The following is a 27,610-nucleotide window of genomic DNA, read 5'->3' as shown; positions in this document are numbered from 1 at the left end:
TCCAGGTTTCATAATCCTGCTGTTCACCCACACAGGGCCACAAGTCCTACCAGGGAAAACCTGCTCCAGCGTGGTCTCCTGTCTCCGTGTGCTGCAGGTCCCGGGCAGGACCCTGCTCCATCTTGGGCCTCCCACGGGGTCACAGCCTCCTTCGCATATCCACCTGCTCTGGCATGGGCTCCACCATGGGCTACAGGTGGATCTCTGCACCCCAATGGTCATCCATGGGCTGCAGGGAGACAACCTGCTTCACCACGGTCTTCACCACGGGCTGCAGGGGTCTCAGCTCCGGCGCCAGGAGTACCTCCTCCCTGTTCTTCTGCACCGACCTTGCTGTCTATGTTGTTTTTCATATGTTCTCGCTCCACTCTTCTCTTGCTGGATTTTTCATCTGCACAATAGATTTCTGTTCTTAACTATGTTATCACGGAGGCATTACTATCACTCTTGATTGGTTCGGCCTTGGCTAGCGGCAGGAAGCCCATCCTGGAGCCAGCTGGCATTGGCTCCATGAGAGAGGGGAAGCTTCTAGCAGTTTCTAACAGAAGCCACCCCTGTAGCCCCTCCGCTACCAAAACCCAGCCACAGAAACCCACTACAGGGTCCCTTCCAATCCAAACCATTCTATGATTCTATGAATTTTCTAGAGTGGCATTTCTGGCCCATGGGATCACATGCCATGTGTATTCCTGAAGACATTCATTCTGAAAAATCCGGTATAAAGAACTGCTCAGAGTCTGTTGGATCTTTGAGCAGCAAAGGTATTTATTGACAGCGCCGGGAGCAAGCGTGGTTCGCACCACAAAGAACTTGCTCAAAGGTTTCACACAAAATCAGTAGTTTTTATACAATTTTCATATATGATTAAACGCATATTCATGTGATTACAACATCTATCTATACATATTAATAACAGGCGGAGTATAGGTGGAGCTCAGGCGGGGCTTGGGGTGGTGCTTCTCTTGGCCCTCAATCTTGGTGGGAGATCCGCTCTTCCTCCCGTGAGTCTGGGGTCATAATCTCATCTTCCTCAGCTTGACCTTCCTTCTTTTCCATTGTTCTCGACCCGCTCGCTGAAGCTTGGAGAAAGCCTTGGCTCCAGGCCTGTTTCTCCTATTCAAATGTCTATCTTACTGCATCCTAATTTATTACTTCTAGGCCTATTGTATGTTTCTTTTACCATTCTTTTAAGTTTTGGTCCAGAAGGTAGAACAGAAGAGCACAGATCGTTTAGATGTTGGTAGCTTCTTAGCAGGCCCAGATTTTCTCAGTTAACTCTTTTGGGTCTGGCTTCTTGTTTCAACATGAGCCAGCATAGTAGTTGCTGTGGCCAGTGTGTGCTGCCCTGTGTAACCTGAGGGCTGTCACACAGTGGAACGTATAACTAGCTCTGGGAAAGCACTGGTTTAAACCATGCTGGTTGAATTTAATGTCTTCTTTTTCCTCTCTGCACTTGCAGGTCAGAAGATTCTTCACCACAGAAGTGATGCCTTAGAAACTGTAGTCCTTATCAATCCCTCAGATGAAGCAGTTAGTACTGAGGTAAGTCAGTCAGAAATACTTTACTAGATGTGTCATAAAAGCTCCATTAAGTGGACAGGTTGAGTGAAGCTCCTAACTGTGGACAAAAGGACATGCTAGAAACAAATATCAAAAACATCCAAAGAACGCCTTGATTTTTTCCTGGTTTCCTGGTGTCATGGGTGGGAGTGGAAGGCTTAGACAAAATGTATTAAAAAGCTGAATCCAGTCTTAGCCACGGATTATGTCACCGGTTTAAGTTTAAGGAATTACAGAAGTGTGATTTAACCACTTTTGTCCCACAGGTTTTAATGATTGGTAAAATGAGAATATTTATATAAAATGAGTCAATTATTATTACAAATGATCAGACAAAAGATCTTAATCAGAATTATTTACTACACAATATAAATGCTAAAACTACTAGTAGTATAGTATAAGATAGGACAGTGCACTATATTGAAGAAATTATTGAAGCAATTATATTAAAGCTAGCAAAAAGGAAATAATTTTTAAGTAGAGATTTGATGTAACTCACCCATACCAACGCTCGTGGGGAGATCTCTTTCTCTCAACCTCGAGGATTATCCTTGGAGGGCGTCCCCATCCAAGGGAGGAATCTCCACACATATACCCCAAGAAGGGTTATGTTAGAAGAACCCGGCTGTATGAAAGGGGACTGGACTTTTATAGTATAAAGTGATTGACTGCTAGTCATACATTTACAGACCAGCTACCAGCTTATCTGATTTGAAGTCTGGTGAACCAGGATGGTTTTAGCATAATGAACACCAAGACAGCACCCTGGCACCAGCAGTTGAACTGGCATGATAGCTTGCCTGATGGCTTGCATTGTATGCATTCTCTGATTGGATTTTAGATCTTATCAGGTGGGGGCTATCCTGCCACACCCAGACTCCTGATAAAGTTTCAAAGACACAGGACAGAAACACATCACTTAGCCAGCACTCATTTCCTCATAATACACCAAGTTCCCTTCTTGATGAAGTGAAGGCAGCTGTGGTATAACTGTATCTAGTTTTCTTCTGTTCCTCCATTGTTTGGTAGCTCTGGTTGCCTTTTTTACATATGAAAAAATGCCTGAAAAGAAACCAGATGCCATGAGATAAATTTAGGTCCTCCAGAAGAATGATCATCTATGTGGTGGTGACTCTAGGTTGATCTATGTGATCTGTCCTTCAAAAACCACATGACATGATCAGTGGACTCTGAAGAGTACCCTAGAAGAGGACTGTCAATTCCTCATAAACTTGCTAGAGTAGAGCCAAAGAACTGAGCATGTAGCTCAAAGAAAAAATTGACAAATTTAGCTAACGATACTGAAGGTTGTAAGAATTAATTACATTGCTAGCCAGTGCTGGGAAGCACTGGCATGGTACAATTTATTTTGGGAAATGAAGTGACTCTGCTTGTGGTACTTTGTGAAAAATCTATTTGTTTACCAGCCTTAAGTGATATTAAACACAAACAGGAAGAAACTCTCATGGTTTGACCTCAGTCAGCAACTAAGTGCCATGCAGCCACTCACTTCCTCCATGCCAGAGAAAAAGAGAATCCTAAAAAAAAAAAGTAAACCTCGTGGGTAGAACTAAGAACAGTTTAATAATTGAAACAAAATAAAATGTAATCAAATATAACAATGATAATAATAATAATAACAACAATAATAATAGTAATGAAAAGGAGAGAGAGAAATTAATAGAACCCAAGAGAAACAAGTGATGCACAATAGCTCACCACCTTCTGACCAATACCCAGTTAGTCCCCTCCCATCCAACTCCCCCTAGTTTATATACTGAGCATGACATTCTATGATATGGAATATCCCTTTGGCCAGTTCAGGTCAGCTGCCCTAAACCGCAATCTTTATTCCTACACCTCTCAAGTGGATGGACTACAAGATGGGGACTGGAAGAGCAAAGTCCCTCCCGCTGTAAGAGAACATTAGGTTTGTGGCGGCTGGAGGAACTTGAACATATATAAGTCTATGGGACCCAACTATATGCATCCCAGAATCCTGAGGGAATTGGCTGATGTAGTTGCCAAGCCACTCTCCATAGAGTGACTACATCAGTGGACAAGGGAATTTCTACAGATGTCATTTATCTGGACTTCTGTAAGGCTTTTGACACAGTCCTTCATAACATCCTTCTCTAAATTGGAGATATGGATTTGATGGGTGGACTGTTCAGTGGATGAGGAATTGGTTGAATGGTCACATCCAGAGGGTAGTGGTCAATGGCTCAATGGCCCGATGGACATCAGTGACAAGTGGTTTTCTCCAGGGATCTGTATTGGGACCAGTGCTATTTAATATTTTCATCAGTGACATAGGCAGTGGGGTTGAATGCACCCTCAGCAAGTTTACATATGACACCAAGCTGAGTGGTGCAGTTGACATACCTGAAGCATGGGATGTCAGCTAGGAGGACCCAGACAAACCCAAGAAGTGGGCCCATGCAAACCTCACAAAGTTCAACAAGGCCAAGAGAAAGGTCTTGCACCTGGGCGAGGGCAATCCCAAGCACAAATACAGGCTGGGTGGAGAATGGATTGAGATCAGCCCTGAGGAGAAAGACTTGGGGGGGGTTGGTGGATGAGAAGCTTGACATGACCCAGAAATGTGTACTTGCAGCCAAGAAAACCAAACATATCCTGGACTGCATCAAAAGAAGCAACCAGCAGGTCAAGGGAGGTGCCTTCTACTCTGCTCTCAGGAGACCCCACCTAGAGTACTGCATTCAGCTCTGGGGTCCTCAGCACAGTAAGGACATTGACCTGTTGAAGCAAGCCCAGAGGAGGGTCACAAAGATTATCAGAGGACTAGAGCACCTCTCCAATGAAGACAGGCTGAGAGAATTAGGACTGTTCAACCTGGACAAGGGAAGGCTCTGGGAAGACCTTATAGCAGTCTATAAGGGGGCCTACAAGAAAGCTGGAGAGGGACTTTTTAGAAGAGCATGAAGTCATAGGACACTACATATGATATGTCATAAAGAGGCTTGGTGAGCACATGGCAGCCAACTAAGGTCGACCCATCACATTTGCAAAAAGTTAACAGTACAGAATCTTACAAAGGCTTTATTTTGTTTTTTTCTTCAATTTAAGTTGGATTCAGACAACAGAAGTATACTGAATATATGGATTTTTCTTAGCATCCAAGTAAATCTCTCCCTGGAGGGAAGTAGTAATTATTACTAGCTACAGTGAGGATAAAATAAAATAACAAGGATCTAGTTTAAAATAGTTAACAGTTATTTCAAAATGCAGTTTATTTCTCTGTTGCAAGCTCCTTTGAACCATCAGGGATCAACATAATTTATTACTATGTTTTGAAAAAGGTCTTGGGCTGGCACATGTAAAACAGTTAGTGTCCATAGTTAGTGATATCATGAGATGTAAATAGTACATGTAACTATATGAGTACTTGATTATGATTATGGTGAAACAGAAACATCCTTTAACTTTGTAGATAGTTGAACAGAATGATGGTCTAAATATACCACTTGTATGTGTGATTTGTGGCTGTGTGGTGGATTGACCTTGGCTGGACACCAGGTGCCCACCCAGCCACTCTATCACTCCCCTTCCCAGCAGGACAGGTGTAAGTAACAGGACAGGGAGTAAGGTGGAAAAAAAACAACTCGTGGGTTGGGATAAGGCAGTTTATTTAAAGCAAAAAGTAAAGCGAAGCTTGAGCGCACAGAAGCGAAAGATAGCGGGGTTTATTCTCTACTTCCCATGAGCAGTGATGGTCAACCACTCCCGAGAAGCAGGGCTTTAGTACAGGTGACGGTTTCTCAGCAGGCAGCCATTGGAGACAATGAATACCTGACCTCCTGCTCCTTGCCTCAGCTTTTTATATCTGAGCTGACATCATATGGTATGGAATATCCCTTTGGTCAGTTTGGGCCAGTTGGCCTACTTGGGTCCCCTCCCAGGATCTTGCCCTCAACTAAGGAAGGAATGCTACAGTGTTGGTGCTGTGCTCAGCAGTAGCCAAAACACCGGTGTGTTATCAACACCCTTCTAGCTGCCAATGCAAAGCACAGCACTGTGAGGGCTACTGTGGGGAAATGAACTCCAGCTCAGCCAGGTTGTTACTTTTTAGTGACATTTTTGCAACTGAATGAGAAGTAATGCTGTACACTGGGAAAAGAAAATTTGCCTTCTAAAAGCAGTCTGACACATTAGCATGTGGGACACAGCTGACCAAGGCTGTCCTGATACACTGCTATTAAAATTCAACCAGAGTTATAGAAGGAATGTATTTTGCATTCAATTCTTGTTCTCTTCTTCTCCTTACTTTATTTTCCCCCATGTTATTAGTTTTATTTCTTTGTTAAACTTTTTCTTTAATTGCTTGTCATGGTTTAACCCCAACTGGCGACTAAGTACCACACAGCCACTTGCACACTTCCCCCCACTCAAGGGTTCAGATAAGAACAGTTTAATAATTGAAACAAATGAAATATAATAATATAATATTTTACTAGCAAAATAAGAGAGAGACTTCCAGCCTTCCTGGACTCCTTTGCCTTTCAGGACTGCCTCCTAAGGGACTGTCTCAACCAGTCTTCTTAACAGGCCAAAGCCTGCCCTCTGGAAGTCCCAGGTGGCAGTTCTGCTGGCGCCCCTCATTACTTCTCTGAGAATTGAAAACTTGCGGTAGTTTGAAAAAAAGTTTTCCCCTGGAGTTGGAAGGTGGTTGACCCCAGGGGGTGGTGTTCTTGGTGTAGAGTCAATCAGAAGCTGCAATTCGCCCCTGTGAAATTAACATATTATAACAGACCGGAAGAGGAGAAGACCTGGTACGTAGCTGGAAAGAGAGGCAGCCATGGCTTGAGACACCATGTGTTAGAGTGGACTGGGGGGGGCCTTACCCCCTCCGGTCCTGGCCGGGGGGCCAGGAGCAGCACAACAATTGAGTGGAGGTCCCCCTCCGAAGTTGGTGATCGAGGGGAACCCCAAAAGAATAGGGGAGACCCCTGGATTGCATTTTCTTTCCCCCCACTCAGTGGGGGGAGAAAAAGTGGCAGCAGAGGCAGCGTTGAGTGGAGAGCTGTGGCTGAGAGCCAGGAAGATAGCCGGCAAGCAGCAATATGGCATAGAGCCATGCTGAAAGACACAGAGATGTCCTGCAAACAGGGAGAGCCGGCAACAGAGCAGAGAAAACTCAGTAGAGACTGTTTTGGGGTAAGACTGAATTACTTTCCCAAAACCCTGAGACCTCCTGGAGAGGAGGGGTGGGCTTCCAAACTTTTAGGGAGTCCCGAAATGCAGCAGCAGCTAGGGAGAGAGAGAGGAGCTGAGAACTTGGAGATGTCCTGTGAGTTGGATCAGGACAGTCAGACCAAGGAATGCGGGGAAAGTGCAGCAGAGACGGAGCAAAGGAGCTCTATTAGAACGCCTCGGGCAAAAACTGAACAGAGAGCCCCTAAACATTCTCACTTGGGGGAACTTGACCCCCCAAGGAAGGGACTTTCATGGGATGCTTTGCACCCCGTGATATGACCATGGTAAGGCGAGTTTTGTCCCTGCTTTGCAGCTCATGGGAGAAACCTTCGGTTGGAGCCGAAAGGCGGAGAGGGGTGAGAGAAAAAAACCCTGCGTTGTAACGAAGAGAGAGAGAGATATTTTCCAGCTATGACAAAATCAAAACTTCTGCCTTGAAGATAAAGGAGAAACTGTGCTGCCCTGAAAGTAGAAAAGACTTTTTCTTCTTTACTTCTGGACATTTATTGGAGGGAAAGGAGGGATTTGATCTATGCAAATATATTGCTTTACTATAAGGGAGATAGTTAGGATTGCTGTATATACATGTATTATAATATTTATTGTATTAGTAATAAACTTTGATATAATTTCCCCATGTTAGTAGTTGTGTTATGTCTGAAAACCTCTCTCACACTGAGGCAAATTGTGGGGAGTTTGGAAACTGGATTTTGGGGAGTTCAAACCACGACTTCCTGACTACTCAGGAAGAGTTTAGGAATATAGTTAGGTCATGTAGAAAGAAAATTAGAGAGACGAAGGCACAACTTGAACTGAATCTTGCCACTTCTGTGAAGGATAACAAAAAGTCCTTCTACAGATACATCAATAGCAAAAGGAGGGGCAAGGAAAACCTCCATTCTTTACTGGACATGGGCAGGAATATAGTTACCAAAGATGAGGAAAAGGCTGAGGTATTTAACACCTTCTTTACCTCAGTTTTCAACAGTAAGACAGGTTGTCCTGAGGACAGCTGGCTTCTGGAGCTTGTAGAAAGAGATAAGAATCTGAACAGCCCCCCTGTAATCCAGGAGGAAACAGTTAGTGACCTGCTTGGATCCTCACAAGTCTATGGGACCAGATGGGATCCACCCAAGGGCGATGAGGGAGCTGGCGGAAGAGCTCGCCAAGCCTCTCTCCATCATCTACCAACAGTCCTGGCTCACTGGGGAGGTCCCAGGTGATTGGAAGTTGGCAAATGTCACGCCAATCCACAAAAAGGGCCAGAAGGGGGACCCAGGAAACTACAGGCCCGTCAGTCTGACCTCAGTGCCTGGCAAGGTTATGGAGCAGATCATCCTAAGTGCAATCACACAGCACCTACAGGATGGACAAGGGATCAGACCCAGTCAGCACGGGTTTAGGAAGGGCAGGTCCTGTCTGACCAACCTGATCTCCTTTTATGATCAGGTGACCCACCTGGTGGATGAGGGGAAGGCTGTGGTTGTGGTCTACCTGGACTTCAGCAAAGCCTTTGACACCATCTCCCACAGCATTCTCCTGAAAAAGCTGGCAGCCCACGGCTTGGACAGGGGCACTCTCTGCTGGGTTAGGAACTGGCTGGAGGGTCGGGCCCAGAGAGTGGTGGTCAACAGTGCTGCATCCAGTTGGCAGTCGGTCACTAGTGGTGTCCCCCAGGGATCAGTGTTGGGCCCAGTTCTATTTAATATCTTTATTGATGATTTAGATGAGGGGATTGAGTCCACCATCAACAAATTTGCAGATGACACTAAGCTTGGGGGGGAGTGTCAATCAGCTGGAAGGCAGGAGGGCTCTGCAGAGGGACCTGGACAGACTGGAGAGTTGTGCTGATTCCAACGGGATGAGGTCCAACAAGGCCAAGGCTGGGGACATAGTGACTGGAGAGCAGCCAGGCAGAGAGGGACCTGGGAGTTTGGATTGACAGGAAGCTGAACATGAGCCAACAGTGTGCCCAGGTGGCCAAGAAGGCCAATGGCATCCTGGCCTGTATCACGAACAGCGTGGCCAGCAGGTCCAGGGAAGTGATTCTTCTGCTGTACTTAGTGCTGGTGAGGCCACACCTGGAGTACTGTGTCCAGTTCTGGGCCCCTCAGTTCAGGAAGGATATTGAGCTGCTGGAGCAGGTCCAGAGAAGAGCAACAAGGCTGGTGAAGGGACTCGAGCACAAGTCCTATGAGGAGAGGCTGAGGGAGCTGGGGCTGTTCAGCCTGGAGAAGAGGAGGCTCAGGAGAGACCTCATCACTCTCTACAACTCCCTGAAAGGAGGTTGTAGCCAGGTGGGGGTTGGTCTCTTCTCCCAGGCAACTATCAGCAAGACAAGAGGGAATGGTCTTAAGCTGTGCCAGGGGAGGTTTAGGTTAGATATTAGAAAGAATTTCTTTACAGAGAGGGTAATCAGACACTGGAATGGGTTGCCCAGGGAGGTGGTGGATTCACTGTCCCTGGAGGTTTTTAAGATAAGACTGGATGTGACACTTAGTGCCATTGTCTAGCAACCGCAGCGGTAGTGGATCAAGGTTTGGACTTGATCATCTCAGAGGTCCTTTCCAACCCAGCTGATTCTATGATTCTATGATTCTATCATTTCATCATTGCTATGCCCAAGACAACCTCCAACCATCACATCACCCACCAGTCCTGTGTTCACAAACAGCACATGCAGGGAGGCACCTTCCCTAGCTGGTTCCCTCACCAGCTGTGTCCGGAAGTTTTCTTACACACACTCCAGGAATCTCCTAGGCTGTTTTCTCTCTGCTGTATTTCCAGCAGACATCTGGTAAGTTGAAGACCCCCAGGAGAACAAGAGCTAGCAATCACGAGACTTGTCCCAACTGCATTTCATCTGCCTTTTCATCCTGATTGGGTGGTCTATAACAAAGTCCCATCAGGATATCTGCCTTGTTGGCCTTCCCCCTGATTCTTAACCATAAACACTCAACTCAGTCGTCGCCATCATCAACCTCCAGACAATAAAAACACTCCATAACTTGAAATGTTTTGACAGCCCTATGGAGACTGGTGCAAAATATGTTTTAATTTAGATGAGGTAAACCTTATATTCTCAGAGGAATGTACAAACGTTGTAACTCCCATTACTGATGTGTTTTTCTCCTTCACTTTAGGTGCGCTTAATGATCACAGATGCTGCAAGACACAAGCTCCTTGTACTCACTGGACAGTGCTTTGAAAACACAGGAGAACTCATTCTCCAGTCAGGGACTTTCTCCTTCCATAGTTTCATTGAGATCTTCACGGATCAAGAGGTGTGTTCAGAAAAGTGTTTTCCATATATTGTCATGTGATGGCACAAGTTTTTAAAAGATTAAAAATGGCCCTCTGTGTTGTTAGAATTGGCATTGGCTAACTAATACTGATGCTTTTTACTCTTCATTATAGGCTTTCTTTCAAGAAATTTAATTTACTTTAGTTTTGATGTACATTTCTTCACAAAGGAATTACATTTTCATTTGAGGAATTAAATTGTAGCTTCAAGAAACAGAAAACCAAGGACCATTTCGACAATGGAAGGAGATAGTGTTGTATTTAAAATACACAGCTGGTTTATCTAAGGTGTACATACAAAGCAGTCAAATTTGACAGCTGCTGGCAGCTAAGTAATAAGTGACATTAAATAAAACAGAGGCTATCTGTTGGAATGGCTGTAGTTTTTTTCACCACCTGCCTGTTTGGTTTCTTTACTGTAGTGTTTAAAATTTTTATAGTGAAATCTGCAAATTTTGTGGGATTTAGGGACCAAAAATATAAGAATGAAGCATATCAATGCTGTTTCTTTCATGACTTGTTATTTTGCTGTCTTGCTTAATGTACTGTGTCTGAAAGTTCTCATAGGGCAAGAACCCATAGTAAACAAGCTGTCACACTTAATTTGGCTGCTATGTAAAGTATATATTTAAATAAACTATATGGCTGCATTTCTAGGTATTTAGTTCCCTGTTATTGTTGTGGCGGTCAAAAGTAAAGAAGAACACGAACAGTCTAGTACCGAGTAAAGTACCAGTCTCTTTATTATTTCCCACAAGTCTTTTTATATCCCATGTTAGCAAGCATGAGAAGGCAGGCAGGTGATTGTATTTTTTAATTAGCTATTATTTGTTAGTAATACTGTTGGCAAAGCTCAAGGCCAAAGCTGGAGTTCTCAGAAGACCAAACCTAAGCACTCCACAGCTGTCTTCTTTCAGCAAGGGCTGCGTACATACCTCTCCTATCTCAAGGATACACCCGTAACTTTCCCAGGTCAAAATCTTCTTCCAAAGAGCTAACAGACCCGCTGTCAGCCCTGACAATTCCCTCTCTTTGTAGTTGCGTGAGAAAGACTGCCTTTGCCATGTTCTGGAGGGCCCTTTCTAGACACGACACAAAACATGGCAATATTGCAAGCACAACTACAACTATTACCAAAACTAAGACCCCCGTCTTGAGTAGGGACATTAAGCAACCCTAAAGACCCCAACCAGACAACTATCTTTCTAAGCCAGAGAATCCAGTTTCTTGCTTGATCTTTTCTGTTTGTTCTTGTAGAGCAGCAATTTCTTTGTAAATGGATGCAGAATGATTTGAGATATTTAAGCAACACATGCCTTCAAATTCTTGACATCCATGTCCATGTGCTAGCAGTAAAAAGTCAATTGCAGCACGGTTCTGTAGTGTAGCGTGTCGTACGCTATCTACATCAGTGGCGAGTTTGTAAAGTGTGTCTGAGGTCAAATTTGCCTGCTTAGTAATCTAGTATGCCAAACTATTAATTTGTTTTAATGCCTTTACTGAGGTGACTTGTGGCAAAAACAAGGAGGCAGATATAATAGCTGCTTGACTCCACAAAGTTAGTGTATCACTACATTTGGAACTAAGTGTCAGTGATAGTTTAATTAGGACATGACTGTAAATATGTGAGTGATTTAATAAAAGCTTCTCCGTGGATGTAAGCAAACCTAATCTACCAAAGGTGCGGGGTCCCCCTATGGGCATTGCTGGAATAACTGGCCATGCCCGATTGCCACAGATCAAAAAGTATCCCTTTGGCAGCCGGCGAGCAACTGCCACACTATATGAGGGCTGAGCACGTCTATACAAACACCAGGCAGATGCATTTTGATAAATGGGCATATCTGGAGATACATCTTGTAAAGCAGTCCCTGCACCATGAAAGAAATCATATCCCTTAGTGTAATTAAAGTAAAAGCAAGCAGTAGCAGTTAGAGTACCCATAATATCTAGTTCTTGTGGTGCGATGCCTACTGGTAGTTTCGTTAGCCAAGCGGATAGATCTGTAATGCAGTTCAGTGCTGAAGCATTGCAAGCCTTTCTAGCCCAATATTGTGGTCACGTAACATTGAAAACAAGTTTCACAGAATCAGAGTTATTTACAGGTGCCCCAACAAGGCATGTGTGGAAAGGCAGTTCAGGTTGTTTGAAGGAGGCACAGAAGGTGGTTTGGTTTAGAGCATTCATCAGGGTCACCCAGACGTTGTGGTTGTTCCATGGGTTGAGTCGTTCAAGCTGTTTTCTATAGGAGTCATCACTGCTGGTTCCTTTGAGACAGAATAGGATGCACACACCGAGCAGGAACCCACTGCGGTCCAGCATCTGTAGAAACACAAGCGTACCCCTTTCCCCAGGTTATTAGTTGATGTGGGCCTGACCATTGTTCAGACACCAAGTCTCGCACTTGGACAGGAGCAGGAGTGGTTACAGGTTGAGATGATATCAGAGAGGAAAAGTGTAAAAACAAAGCAGGAAAGTGGGAATCCTGAGGAAAAGTCAAGAAATTCAAAACATAGATAGCCTTGTCTAGACGGGCCTGGGCAGAAGCACCCTGCATTCCTCCTTTCTGTTTTTGAAGCAGGCGCTTCAGAGAGCTATGCATGCGTTCCACGATAGCTTGTCCGGTAGCAGAGTGAGGGATGCCAGTGACATGGGACACCCCCCAATCATTCAGAAAGGTTTGAAATCTCTGAGAGCTATAAGCTGGGGCATTATCGGTTTTCACTTGTGATGAAACGCCGAGGGTAGCAAAGGCTCGTTGGAAGTGATGGATCACATCTAAGGCACGTTCACTTGCATGAGTAGTAGCATAGGCAGCATAGGAAAAGGTGTCAATAGAAACATGTACATATTTAAGTCTGCTAAATTCTGGAACATGGGTAACATCCGTTTGTCACATTTGCAAAGCCTGTAATCCCCTAGGATTGATTTCATAAAACACAGGGACATTCTGACCCTGACAATCTGGGCAGGCAGCCACAATAGATCGAGCGAGGGATTGTGGAATCCCAAACTGGTGTTTGAGGGCAGTGCTGCCTTGATGAAAAAAGCAATGTGAAAGGAGAGCTTGTTGTCGTTTATCTGGGACAGGACCAATCTGTGCAGGGGCTACAAGATTGTCTGCCCGAGTATTACCCTCAGTAAAAAAGCCAGGCAATGAGGTGTGACTACGAATATGAAAAACAAAATAAGGGTTTGTTCGAGACTGAATAGTACGCCACAGGGTGAGCAAAACCTGAAAAAGAAGTCGATCATCACAAGCAGAAAGAACTACTTGATCTAATCGCTGAACCAGTCTTGCTCCATAAGCAGAATCTGTAACAAGATTAAAAGGCTGAGGGAAAAGTTGAAATGCTAAAGTTGCAGCACATAGCTCTACGACCTGTGGAGACCCAGACTGTTTAACCAGCTCATGTTGCCATCCTGTAGGTGTATACCAAATCACAGCAGCCTTCCCTGTCTTACCCGAGCTATCACTAAACACTGTAAGCCCCTCCACAGGTTCTGTGGATGATAACAATTTCTGCTCAACAGGTATTTCATTAAAAAATTTCAGCAAAGGGTGTGAAGGCAAATGATAAGCAATTTGCCCCTGAAAATCTGCCATAGCAGCCTGTAGCTCATATTTATGAGCTAAACACCACTCAAAATAGCAGGATTGTACAGGTAAAACAATTCTACCAGGATCCCTATCAGTTAGTTCAATGCACCGTTTCCGTGCTTTCATGATGATTTCGGAGAGCAATTCAAACAATCCAGGAGCTGTTTTATGAGATCTGGAAGGTAAAAACAACCATTCAAGGATGTGTAGAGGATCTTCCCAAGTCTCATTCCATTGAACAAGGATCCCACAGGGGGAAACTTGATCTATGAGGGCAAAAAGCTGAATGATTTGTGACAGATCAATACGATAAGCGAAGCGTTCTGTTAACAATGCTTCTACTTGATGGATGGTTTGAATTGCTTCTCGAGTGAAAGATCATTGCTCCAGTGGATCAGTAGAATTTTTGAGCAGTGCAAAAAGAGGTTGCAGTTGTGAGTTAGTTAACCCCAAATAAGGGCGTACCCAATTCAATGAACCAACTAATTTTTGGACATTAGTTAGGGTACGAATAGATATGTCTAATTGAATAGGCTGAGGTGTCACTGTGTGAGCAGTAACTAGGAAACCCAGATATTTCCAGGGTTCTGCGTGCTGTACCTTTTCCGGAGCAATGATAAGGTTGAATGACTCTAAGGACTGTTTTGCTGCATCAGCCACTGCTGTCAATTCATCTTTGTGCACTGCTGAAAAGAGAATATCATCCATAAAATGATAGCAGAAGCAACTAGGGAACTGGCTTCTAACAGGAGATAAAGTCTGCGTTACAAACTACTCATAAATGGTGGGAGAATTTTTCATCCTCTGAGGTAAAACCTTCCATTGGTATCATTTGGAGGGCTCTGCATGATTTACAGAAGGTACTGTAAAGGCAAATTTTTTTTGTCTTTGTCAGCTAAAGGAATGGTGAAAAAGCAATCCTTTAGATCAATTATTATGATAGGTCAATCGAAAGGTATCATTGTAGGCAATGGAAGTCCAGGTTGCAGAGCTCCCATCGTTGCTATGACAGCATTAACCTGTCGCAAATCATGCAAAAGTCTTCACTTCTCAGATTTCTTTTTGATTACAAACGCAGGAGTGTTCCAGGGGCTATGTGATTGTTCTATATGACCAGTAGTCAGCTGTTCTTGCACAAGTTCTTGCAGGGCTTGTAACTTCTCGGAGGGTAGGGGCCACTGTCCAATCCACACTGGGATATCTGTTAACCATGTTAATGCCAGTGTGGGCTGTTTGATGCCCTGCATCGCAGCAGCCCCCGTCAAAGATCCATCGTGATTTTAACTTCCCACTGAGCCAGGCAGTCTCTTCCCCATAGAGTTAGGGGAGCAGGGGTGACATATGGTCTCACGGTTGCAACTTGCCCTTCAGGATTGTAGATTAGGATAAAATGGGCTGCAATGCAACTTTGGGCAGCTCCCCCCGGTCTCACAACACCCAGGTTAGAAGATACCAAGGGCCAGGAATTCGGTCAGTGATACAGGGAAATGATAGTAATATCAGCCCCAGTATAAAGTAAGCCTGTCACCTTAATAGTAGAAGGTAAAACTTTTTCATTGCGCAGTTCACAGATCATCTGTGGGCGTTTGTTGGACACAGTCTGTGACCAAAAGACTTGTGGAGGTCCTGTTGATCCAAATTCTCCAGCGTGTCTCTCTCGGTTTTCTGTCCTGGGAACACAGTTCATAAAAGGCACAAGTTGAGCGATACATGTTTCTTTTGGAATGGTCACAGGAGGGTAGGGGGTAGAAACCATCACACAAATTTGTCCCGTGTAGTTTGCATCAATAACCCCGACATGAACCATTATCCCAGCAATAGTGCTGCTTGAACGCCCGATTAATAAGGCACTGAGTCCCTGACCAATAGGTCCTTTGGCATCTAGGGGAACTTTGACAACATCTGTGGTAGAAATTATTATTGTGCTGGTGGTGGGTACATCCATACTGGCTGCTCCGCTGGTCCTCCCGGTGAGTTGGTCGCAGAGGGGAATGCCAGAGGAGCTGCATACGGATTGTGCTGAGCTAGGGAAGGTATTTGTGTCCGAGCGCTCCTTGCCGTGCTCGCCTTCCTTGCTGTGCTCGCCTTCCCGTTTCCCTGCAGGGGCTGGCCATTAGCATTAAGTTTGCAGCAGCAGTGTTTTGCAAAGTGGGCGGGCTTCGCGCAGGGATTACAATGAATGCCCACAGCGGTTACAATGAATGCCCGGGGGATTAGGTGAAACCTTTTGCTTTCCCTCATTACCTCTAAGAGGGCAATTAACTTTAATATGTCCTTCTTGTTTGCAAGTGAAACAGCGAGTGGTAGAGGGATAGGGCGCAGCACTGCTGCAAGAGCAGAAATTTTATGTGCTACGCTACCTACCTTTGAACACGCAGAGACTGGCAGTGTTTTTATGATTCTCTGGAAGTCCTTGTTTGCATTATCTCTTGCTAACTGCTTTAGGAGCGTTTGACACAGAGTCTCGTCCTCTACCTGTTTTTCTAAGGAGACTGCGATACGCTCGACAAACTGCAAAAACGGCTCTTTCACCCCGTTTCACTGTGGTGTACTGAGGACGAGGGGAAGTAAGCTCCATGGTTTTTATCAAAGTTAGCATTCCCACTTGCTGACACTGTTGCAGCACAGCAGGGCCCCAGTGAGCCTGCACATCAGGGTTGCTGAAAAAGTTTTTTCCCATCAGTGCTTCTACTCCTACTCTCAACCTCGGATCTCCTATAAGAAGCCTCATATTCTCCATTGCTGTGCGCTCTGCCTGTTTTTGCCAATTAGCACTAAACACTTAGTATTGCGCAGGTTCAAATAACACTTGAGTGAGGTACTCCATGTCATAAGGGGCTAATAAATCAGCATTAAGTATGCGAAGCACATGCATAACTTCGGGAGAATTTACTCTATATATGGTTACATACATTTGCAAATCTTGAATAGCCTTCCAAGAGAATATACAATGCTCATCTGGCTTGCCAGTATTAGAGACAGTTTTTAGCACCGGGTAAGCTTCTACTCCCAAATCCATCCCTGGTGCAAGTGCAATGTTTTCTACAGCTTTTGAGGGGTGCCTGACCTTTTCCAACAAATCCCAATTCCCCCATTCTGCAGCCTGCATGCGTACACCCTCCCAAAACCTCCTAGTGTTACGTGGTAGCACTGTAACCGTTGCTGGCGGCAAAGTCCACGGGTCAGCTAATGACCGTGTCTTACGGCAAGAAGACTCCCCACAAATGGGTTGAGAGACTCCAGTACAGACAGAAACACTTTCGACTTCCTGCATGTTTGCATCCTCTGCTACAAGGGCTGATGTTGATTGACATGACCCCTCGCCAGGCACATCTTCACCATCGTCCTCCTCCGGCACGGGAGCAGAGGAAGCAAGCCTTTGTTTGCCTTGGTATTCCTCTACCAGCTCCACAGGGGTCTCATAGCGGTGCAGAACTATCTCGGTAGGCGATAGCTCTTGGCGTGAGGGATAGCGAACTTTCAGAGCTTTTTGAGCTTTCAGAGCCAGGCTAGTGGTTTTAGTAGGTGAATTTGGGCTCCACACCATTTTTAATTTGCCCGTTAAAGTGCCTAATTCGTCATCAGAGTCAGAGGAAGCAAACACCAGCGCCAGTGTCAGTGGCGGCAGCGGTGCCACAGCGGCTGAAGTTCCCTCTTCTCCTGCATGTTCCTCTGTGTTTACCACGGGCGCTGTTTTGGGCGCTGTTTCAGATGACTGCACGTCTTTTGAAACTTGCTCATTAAGCCAGTCTTTTAAACTGTTAATTACCAGACGCCAAGTGACAGGCAAACCTTCCGTCCCTTTAGCACCTTTCTGAATTTCATCCCACAACTTGTCCCCCACCTTTTGCCAGGTGGATACACTGAATGCGACTATGGAGTTAGCTTCAAATCCTTGCTTTTGGCACCATAATAGCAAGTGCCGCAAAGCGTAGTCATCAATATCTACACCCTTACGCTTTAGGAGATGTTTCCAGGAGGATAGCACTATGCTTTCCTCTTTAGAGATTTGATTTCTCATTATCAAAATCCCTGATCTTGGCGGCTCGCCTTATACCAGGTGTCTATTTTTCTGCATCCAGACATGACAGCAGTTCCCGCTGCTCTTTAGCTATGCCAAGCTCCGCTACCACCTGTGCTTCGCCCCACGGGTCACCTCTCTCTCTAACAGTACCTCGGAGGTCCCCGACGAACTCTCTAGGAGATCACCTGCCAAGGTCGTTAATGAAACTTCTGGAGATCACGTTAATCACAAATCACGTCCAGGAGTTCACCAATTGTTATTGTTGCGGCAGTAAAAAGTAAAGAAAAACACGAACAGTCTAGTACCGAGTAAAGTACCAGTCTCTTTATTATTTCCCACACCATGTTAGCAAGCATCAGAAGGCAGGCAGGTGATTGTATTTTTTAATTAGCTATTATTTGTTAGTAATACTGTTGGTAAAGCTCAAGGCCAAAGCTGGAGTTCTCAGAAGACCAAACCTAAGCACTCCACAGCTGTCTTCTTTCAGCAAGGGCTGCGTACATACCTCTCCTATCTCAAGGATACACCTGTAACTTTCCCAGGTCAAAATCTTCTTCCAAAGAGCTAGCAGAACCGCTGTCAACCCTGACAGTTCCCAATATTAAATAGGAGCATTTCAGCAGAGTGAGTTTTAAAGTTGAGCACTGAAAAAGCAAAGTTTGCGTGAGCTCCAGTGTGATCTTGTTATATCCATTTGGGGACAGACATTTAGCAGAGTCTGTTGCAATAGGACAAGGCATAATGGTTTTAAACTAAAAGAGGGTTGATTTAGACTAGATATAAGAAATAATTTTTTTTGCAATTACAGTGGTGAAACACTGGAACAGGTTGCCCAGAGATGATGTACACCTGCAATAAGGTCACCCACCTAGTGGATGAAGGGAAAGAGGTGGATGTAGGTTTTCTGAATTTTAGTAAGGCCTTTGATACTGTCCCTCACAGCATCCTTATGGACAAGTTGTCCAACTATGAGATGAGCAGGTATATGGTGTGCCAGGTGAAGAACTGGCTAAAGAGCAGGGTTCAAAGGGTTGTAGTGAATGGGACTATATCTGGCTGGTGCCCAGTCACTAGTGGTGTTCCTCAGGGCTCACTTCTAGGGCCAGTTCTGTTCAATATATTTATCAACAATCTGGATGCAGGAGTTGCATGGACCATTAGCAAATTTGTTGATGATAATAAAGTAGGAGGTGCTGTTGACTGTCTTGATGGACGAGAGACCTTGCAGAGGGATCTAGATAGATCAGAGCATTGGACAATGAAATTTAACAAGTCCAAATGCTGGATTCTGCACCTGGGACAGAGTAAAACCAGATATGAGTATAGATTGTGAGAGGAGCGGCTGGACAGCAGCTCTGCAGAAAGGGATCTGGAGGAACTGGTTGAGAGAAGTTTTGCTGTGTTTTTTTCTTTGCTTTTTACAGACAAAGCCATGTCTGACCTAGTGGAGAGATTTATTTATATTCATATAAAATGGTTTCAATACAACAAAGAAAGATAGAAAATACGTACTTTCTGCTTTATTTAGTTATTGGTTTGATAATTTTTCTGTAGATAACAACCACTTTCTTTGGTGCATTTTATTACTGGTAAGTGCTGAAAATAAATTATCTAACACAAAGAAAGGAAACAAGATATAGACACACAGAGGCCCACAGAGATATGCTGCAATCAAGCATCTTTTTTTTATATATTCATTTCTTCTGCTGATTGGGTTTGTAGTCCACGACTTTCAAATTATTCAGCTGTAGCCTAATCTATATCATCTTTATGAAAAAATGTTCCTATAGCTTGAACTCACAATTGAGTGTCTGCAAAGAAGGTTGTGGTATTTTGCATGATACTACCATGTGGGTGAGACCCCTGGTGGCCTAGTGGTTAGCGTGCAGGACTTTCACTGCTGCGACCATGGGTTCAAATCCCGGTCTCCTGGCCTGATGGAGGTCGTTAGCCCTGTGTGGCCATCCATCTATGAGAAGGACACTCTAAACAAACCTACGTCCTGAGGACCTCACTGCCATTGTCCAAGCTTGCTTGGCCCCGGCAGATGAACCTTAGGATTAAAGGGTGGGCTCAGTTCAGCGCAGGCTGTGTCTCACCTAAAAAATCCATTGCGCAGGCTGGAAAGGTAAAAGACCTTTCCCCAAATCTTCGTTCGCGAAGATGGGCCATTATTATTATTACCATGTGGGTATGTTTTGCATTGAATTTTATGTCTGAATTAATTCTATAATGTTTACATAATTTGATGGTCTCTTTGTTAAGAGCAAATACAACAGAAATGGGCTACATTTGATCTAATTTCCTGTAAAAAAAAGTCAAATGTGTCTGTGGAATTGGGAGAAGATATAAAGTATATCATACCCTTTCATGTTTGCTTGCATACTTATGTGGAACCACCAAATATTGCTTTTTAGTTCAGATTAGAATAGAGCAATAGCTCTTCATACTATGGCATAGAACTTATTGTTTTCTGCGCCTTTATTTCAGTAGATCATTTTGGTACTAGCATGTTGTTGTGATTTAGGAATGGTACTACCCAGTTTAGGTGCCCCCACCAAGACTCTCCCAAACCAGACACTGCTCGCTCACCCCCCCCCAGTGAAAGCACAAAAGGCAAAGATCATGGGTTAAAAACAATTTACTGGAAACAGCAATGAGATAAGAAAACGAACAGTAACAGTAACAAAATTGATAACAAAAGGTATAAGACAAAGAAATGACTTGCACAGGAAACCATGACAAATACAGACTGGCTCTTTCTGACCATGTTTGTATCCTGACCGGAAAAGGGATGCCCTTCTCTTCCAAAACCAGAGAGTCATTTTCCCTCACCTCTGGCAATGATATGAGGTGGTATTAAATAACATTAGGGTCTGGCCACACCCCCCTCCCATCTACTGTAAAAAATTACCCTGTCCTGGTTAGAACCAGGACATTATCCATCCCTTATTCTTTACCATCTACGGCATGCCCAGATCCTTCCAACTATATACATATACTTTTATATATATAAATATATATATATACACAAGCACAGGTATCATTTCCATAGTCAATGGCTGTCCCACCAAGATGTCTGTTGAGTTCATTTAGTCCATGACTGTGGGTTCTATATGTCCTAGTTGTCTTCCAGGGCAGCAGAGCTGGTGTGCTGTTGGCTGGTTGCAAGCTGCATCAGGACTTCACGACTGGTGTATCTAGAGCAGTTCATCCTCATTGTCCATGGTAGTTGCAGCAGTGTCATTCAGCAACCAATATTATACAATTCAACATTACGGACTGTTCTCACCCAAAAATCAAATCCCCTTGAGGTACACATTGTGTTTCCCCATCCCTCTGCATTTCCCATCAAGTACACCCAGGTCCTTGAGCAAAAACAATCCCACAGATGGGTTTGCCTTTGCTTGAGGCAGGACTACTCCAAAGTGTCTTCCCTAACACATTCCTCATATGCACCATGGGGACTTTATCCCCTTCTACAGTACGTGGAGGTTTGATTGGGCAGGGTCAGCTCAACTGGTAGAGTATGTAGTGTTAACTAACCAGGTGGCCTTCGCTAAATATGTATCCCAATGTTTGAAGGTCCCACCACCCATTGCTTTCAATGTGGTTTTTAACAGTCCATTGTACTGTTGCATGCTAGGGAATATGATATACCCACTCAATACCGTGCTCTCTGGCCCAACTGTCTATGAGGTTATTTTTGAAATGTGTCCTGTTCTCTGACTCAGCTCTTTCTGGGGTGCCATGTCGCCACAGGACTTGCTTTTCAAGGCCCAAGAGGGTGTTCCAGGCAGTGGTGTGAGGCACAGGGTACATCTCCAGCCATCCAGTGGTTGTTTCCACCATTGTAAGCACGCAGCACTTGCCTTGGCGGATCTGTGGAAGTGTGATGTAATCAATCTGACAGGCCTCCCCACATTTAAATTTCGACCATCATCCACCATACCACAGGGGCTTTACCCACTTGGCCTGCTTGATTGCAGCGCATGTTTCACAGTTATGGATAACCTGGGAGATAGTGTCCATGGTTAAGTCCACCTCTTGATAACAAGCCCATCTGTATGTTGCATCATGGGCCCATCCAAGCCAGAAATAATTCACCCTTATGTTGCCAGTCCTGATCCACCTGAGACACTAATCTTGGCAGCCCGATCCACTGGTCTGTTGTTGCAATGTTCTTCAGTAGCCCGACTCTTGGGTATGGGTGCATCTACATGACGGACTTATATAGCCAACCTCTCTACCTGGGCAGCAATGTCTTGCCACAATTCAGCAGCCCAGATGGGTTTACCTCTGTGCTGCCAATTGGTCTTTTTCCATTGGTCAATCCACCCCCACAGAGCATTTGCTACCATCCAGGAGTCAGTGTAGAGGGAGAGCACTGGTCATTTCTCTTGTTCAGGGATATCTAAAGCCAGCTGGACGGCTTTCAACTCTGTAACCTGACTTGATCCACCTTGTCCTTCAAAAGCTTCTGCAACTCGCCGCATAGGACTCCATAAGGCAGTTTTCCATTTTTTATGTATCCCTACAATAAGGAACGAAATGTCAGTGAAGAGAGCATATCACTTGTCATTTTCTGGTTGTTGACTGTATAGTGGGGCCTCCTCAGCACATCACCGTTTCCTCCTCCAGTTCATGGTGACTTCTAAGGTCCCTGGGCAATTGGGATTTCCTATTCAAGCTTGCTGTGTGCTCATCATGATCTACTTACTCCATGTAGCATCAGTGGCATGATGTGTGGAAGGGACTTTCCCTTTGAACATCTACCCCAGCACTGGCAGTCGGGGTGCCAGGAGGAGCTGTGCTTCAGTGCCAATCACTTCTGAAGCAGCACAAACCCCTTGATAAGGTGCCAGGATCTCTTTTTCAGTCGGGGTGTAACAGGCCTCGGATCCTTTGTATTCCTGACTGCAGAACCCCAGGGATTGCCCTCGAGTCTCTCTGGGTACTTTTTGCCAGAGGCTCCAAGAAGGACCATTCTCCCTGGATGCAGTGTAGAGCACATTTTTTAAATCCTGTCCTGTCCTGACTGCCCCAAGGGCGATTGCATGAACAATCTCCTGTTTAATATGTTCTAAAGCTTCTTGTTCCAGACACCACTTGAAATCATTCTTCTTCCAGGTCACATAGAGAGGGCTTACAATCTGATTGTACTCTGGGATATGCATCCTCCAAAAATCCACAGTGCATAGAAAAGTTTGTGTTTCCTTTTTGATGGTTGGTGGGGACATAGCTGCTATTTTGTTAACCACATCCATTGTAATCTAACTACATCCATCTTGTCATTTTACTCCTAAGAACTGAATTTCCTGGGCAGGTCCCTTGACCTTACTTTGTTTTATGGCAAAACCAGTTCTTCGGGAGGACCTGGATTATCTTCTCCCCTTTCTCAAAAACTTCTTCTGCTGTGTTGCCCCACACAATGATGTCATCAATGTATGGCAAGTGTTCTGGAGCCTCACCCTTTTCCAGTGCAGTCTGGATCAGTCCATGGCAAATAGTGAGGCTGTGTTTCCATCCCTGGGGCAGTCAGTTCCAGGTGTACTGGCCACCCATCCAGGTGAAAGCAAACTGTGCCCTGCGCTCTGCTGGAGTGGAATGGAGAAAAATGCATTAGAAATGTCGATGGTGGCACCACTTTGCTGCCTTGGACTCCAGTTCGTACTGAATTTCCAGCATGTAAGGCACAGCAGCACTCAGTGGTGGTGTGACTTCGTTCAGGCCACGATAGTCTACTGTCAGTCTCCACCCTCCGTTGGACTTAGGCACTGGCCACATAGGACTATTAAAGGATGAGTGAGTCTTGCTGACCACTTCCTGGTTCTCCAGTTCACAAATCATCTCATGGGTGGGGAGGTCACAGAGTCCTGGTTGGTGCGGTATTTTTGACTGCACTATTTTGATAGCAATTGGTACCCATTGTTCTCCGACCCTCAGCACTCCCACAGCAGAAGGGTCCTCTGAGAGACCAGGCAATGTATTCAGTGGTATAATTTCCTCTGTCTCCACAGCAGCTACCCCAAAAGCCCAACGATGCCCTTTTGGGTCCTTGAAATACCTTCTCCTGAGGTAATCTATGCCAAGGATACACAGGACCTCCGAACCAGTCACAATGGGGTATTATTGCCATTCATTCCCAGTCAGGTTCACTTCAGCTTCCAGTACAGTCAGCTGTTGGGATCCCCCTGTCATCCCAGAAATAGAGATGGATTCTGCCCCTACATATCTTGATGGCATCAGGGTACATTGTGTGCTGGTGTCAACTAAGGCCTTATACTCCTGTGGGTTTGATGAGCCAGGTCATCAGATCCACACAGTCCAATAGATCTAATTGTCCCTTTCCCCCAGGTGGCTGGAGGCAGGGCCCCTCTGGTTCTGGTCATAGTACTCGTTGCTCATTTCTTGTAAATAGGAACTGGAGGTCCCTTCAAGCAGATCGGAAGTAACATCAGCCCTCCTGTTCTGTCTCAGGACTTGCCCACTGGAAATTGGAGCAGCATTTATCCTTGAAGAATTTCCTGTGGTTGTTCTTCCTCTCAGCTGACGTACCCGTGCTGCTAGGGCAGATGTGGGTTTTCCCTCCCACTTCCTCATGTCCTCTCTGTGGTCATGCAGGTAAAACCACAGGTTACATCGTGGTGTGTACCCTCTCTCTTGAGCAGGGGGGTGCTTGCTTCCAACAGCAGAGACTCTGGTCCATACTGGTGAGGCATGAGATACTTCCTCTCTAGTTTGCTCGAGTCTTTCGAATATGTCCACAGTCTTGGTCAGTCTTTCCACAGCCAAGACGCAGGTTGATAGGGAGCAAAAGGATGATCTTCATATTGCTAGAGTTGGGTAGTCACCTGAAGCACTGTTTGTTCTTCTTTCATTGACATCATTGCCAATGAGTTGGCGTATGACAATGGCACGCTCTGTACAAACTTCTACCACGTGGATCGTGTACACTGGACCTCATCTGGATTTACAGGGGACTGCTTGTTATTTGAATCCCTATAGATTACCTCCAGCACAGCTCATTCTCTCAGGTACTGGATACCTTTCTCCATGGCATTCTACCTACCTGGGTGCACTACTAGATCATCCTTGAGAGAATACCTTTCCCTCATGCTTGACAGGAGTCGCCTCCAGAGGCTGAGAGTTTCTGTCCTCTTCCCAATCCCCTTGTCAATGCCCACATCCTGGTGAATCTGAAAAAATCGGCCCGAAAAACTGCTCAGAGACTTTTTATCTTTAAGCAGCAAGGTATTTGTTTATTCAACGTTGGGAGCAAGCCAGCTCACGCTGGACAAACTTGCTCAACTTGCAAGTGCAAAACTAAGCCATTTTATACACTTTAGATACATGGTTACATCGTTTATTATACATATTAATACGTAGGCTAGTCTCTGGGCAGAGTCTTTCCAGACATGCGCAGTCTTCTACTGTGGGGGTCTTCTCCTCAAGCCTTCATCCCTCTGCTGGTCGCCATGGACGTCTTCCTCAATTTGACCTCTTCAATTAGGTGACCTGAATTCTTCAAGCTTGCAAAATCCTGGCTCTGGGCCTTCTAGATCTTATTCAAACGTCTAGTTTACCTAATTTATTACTGTGTGTGTACTACTCCTATTCTTTCTATAATAAGGCCTTTGGTCCAGTGAGCAGAACAGAACATGATATTAACCAGTGCTCCTAAAATGTTCTTCTAGCAAAACAGGTATTGGGGTTTCTCAGCAGGCCAAGATATCTCAGTTAACTCTTTTAGGCCTGGCTCCTGTTTCAGTCCCCCCTTTTACTTATAACTTACGAATTCTTTCGTCAAGTTCTAATGGGTTTTGATAGGTATGCATCACTGCCCACATTATCTGCATCCTTTTGACCATGGTACTTAATTTGTACCATAGTCAGGCATTTAAGAGGGATAGCAGAATCATGACGACTCCTAAAACCAATATTGGATGTATTAAATAGTGAAACACTTGTGATGCTGTAGGGGAGTACCCTGTAAAGATGTCCTATCAATGATGTTCTCCTACTTGCTCTACCTTTGTGTTTTATTTGCCTCTTGCACCACCCTTTCTATATCCGAGTGTTCAAGCATCTTTTGGAAAGACTTATGTCTATCCCTATGTGTAATTTATGTACATCATGATACAACAAATAATCATTTTCAATTAATTGCTCAGTAGTTATTGGAATTGTATAGTTAAAATCACAGCCTATTATTTTAGTAAAACAAAAAATTAGTACCACTCACTACTTCATGACAAATACCTATGGTAAAATTAACACAAAAGATTCTAACACATGCACATCCATTTCCTACGTTATAGACTTGTGATTGGGTTTTAGCATGGGGAAGCATTTCAAAGGTACACACACTATCTTCAGTATCTAAGCATAAATCTTCATTTTCTACTACAGCATTTTCACAGATATATCCTAATTGTCCTTTAGGAATACCTGCCTCAGTACTGACTTTTTCTTGGTGTGATCGTAACTTGCCCAAACATTATGGCCTATGGGTCTGATAATTATGTTTTGGTGTATGGTTCAAGATAGGAAAGATGGCCTTTTCTTTGGCTGCACTGATAGTGAGCGATCGCAAGTGCAAACCTTTTATTGATGCTGCCAGCATAGTCGGCAATCTTGGTAAAATCTTCCGCAGTGTGGTTAGCTACTAATGTCAACAATCTGACTGCCAATGATTGTGTTTCTGCCAAAGTGAGCAAAGAGCCAAAGTGAGCAAAGATGATCTTAAAGGGACTTTAAGCTTTCTCAGATCAGAAGTGACGGCACTTAGTTTATTCACTAACACTTCTTGGTCTATGGTGTTTAGGTCACCTAATCCTGTGCCAAACCATGCATTCCAGCCCTCAAGACTTTGCTGAATATAGGGCTGACAGTCTTTTTGTATGTGTGATATGTTTACTTGAACTCTTTTCAGTGAATATGTGAACAATAGCTTCTGCTCATTTGATTGTCTAATTACGTAAGGTCCAGTAAAAGTTAAATTGTGGACACTCTCACAGGTTAAAGAAGGAGTTGTAGAACTGGTGATGGTCTTAGTCAATGGGGTGGTAGGAGATTTGGTAGTTGGAAATCTCCTGGTTATATTTCCTTCCCTGAATGTCCACTGACACATCACAGAAACTGATTTATCTAGAGTGAAGGTGTGCCAACATTGATCAGCCACTAATTACGTTTCACACTAATGTCAATTTTGGGTGACCATTAAAACACTTGTGCCTATTAAAACACTTGCATCGTATGGGGTATCAGGATTTTACCAATTATTCAGTACCCTCGTTCCTTGGAGGACTATAACAGATGCATTGTATTGGTTCATTTGGGCTGGCTGAGGCAGAAGATCTGGTTGTAAATAAAATAATAGATCAGAGACCCCATTATAGGCCTGAGACCATAATGAGTTCTGGGCAAGGGCTTGATCTAACACCAGTGTACTTATCAGTCCAAAGGTCAGCATTGAGAAGGCTTGAGAGTAGATAATTCCTCTCCCAAGGTCCATGCTTCCTCTGGAGCCCTCTTGACTCAAGAGTAGTGGATCCACGTGGGTTTCTCTTTCACCCGGATTGCTGTGAAGGTGGTCATCAGCACCTGGCAGGGTCCATCCCACTTCTCTCATAGTGGTTCTCCTGAAACATTCTTAACATATACTCAATCACCAGGACTGAATGGATGTAATTTACAATCAGGCTGCTTGGGTTGGTGTTCTAACACCATAGCATTTTTCTGCAATTGTTTTCCTACAGCCATAACATAATCATACACATACTGATTACCGATTTGATCCAAAGCTTCACTATTTACAGTTTGCATCATGTAGGGTCTGCCAAATAGAATTTCAAATGGGCTCAGTTTCTCTTTTGACCTCGGCTTGACCCTTAGCCTGATTA

At 44.5% G+C, this 27,610-nt stretch overlaps 1 protein-coding gene across 1 annotated transcript in view; it reads left to right on the top strand.

The window, feature by feature from the left end:
• Window positions 1–1,473: 1,473 nt before the first annotated feature.
• Window positions 1,474–27,610, top strand: part of LOC113981515 (microtubule-associated protein 1B-like) — a 41,090-nt gene continuing 14,953 nt past the window's right edge. Inside the window, exons 1-2 of the mRNA XM_027708915.1 lie at window positions 1,474–1,542; window positions 9,921–10,061. Coding sequence (XP_027564716.1) covers window positions 9,930–10,061 — 132 coding nt within the window. The 5' untranslated portion in view covers window positions 1,474–1,542; window positions 9,921–9,929. The remainder of the gene's footprint in view (window positions 1,543–9,920; window positions 10,062–27,610) is intronic.

The sequence above is a fragment of the Neopelma chrysocephalum genome, unplaced genomic scaffold, assembly GCF_003984885.1.
Source record: "Neopelma chrysocephalum unplaced genomic scaffold, ASM398488v2 Primary Assembly neopelma1_96606, whole genome shotgun sequence".
Taxonomy (NCBI): domain Eukaryota; kingdom Metazoa; phylum Chordata; class Aves; order Passeriformes; family Pipridae; genus Neopelma; species Neopelma chrysocephalum.
This window is presented reverse-complemented; position numbering and strand designations above follow the sequence as displayed.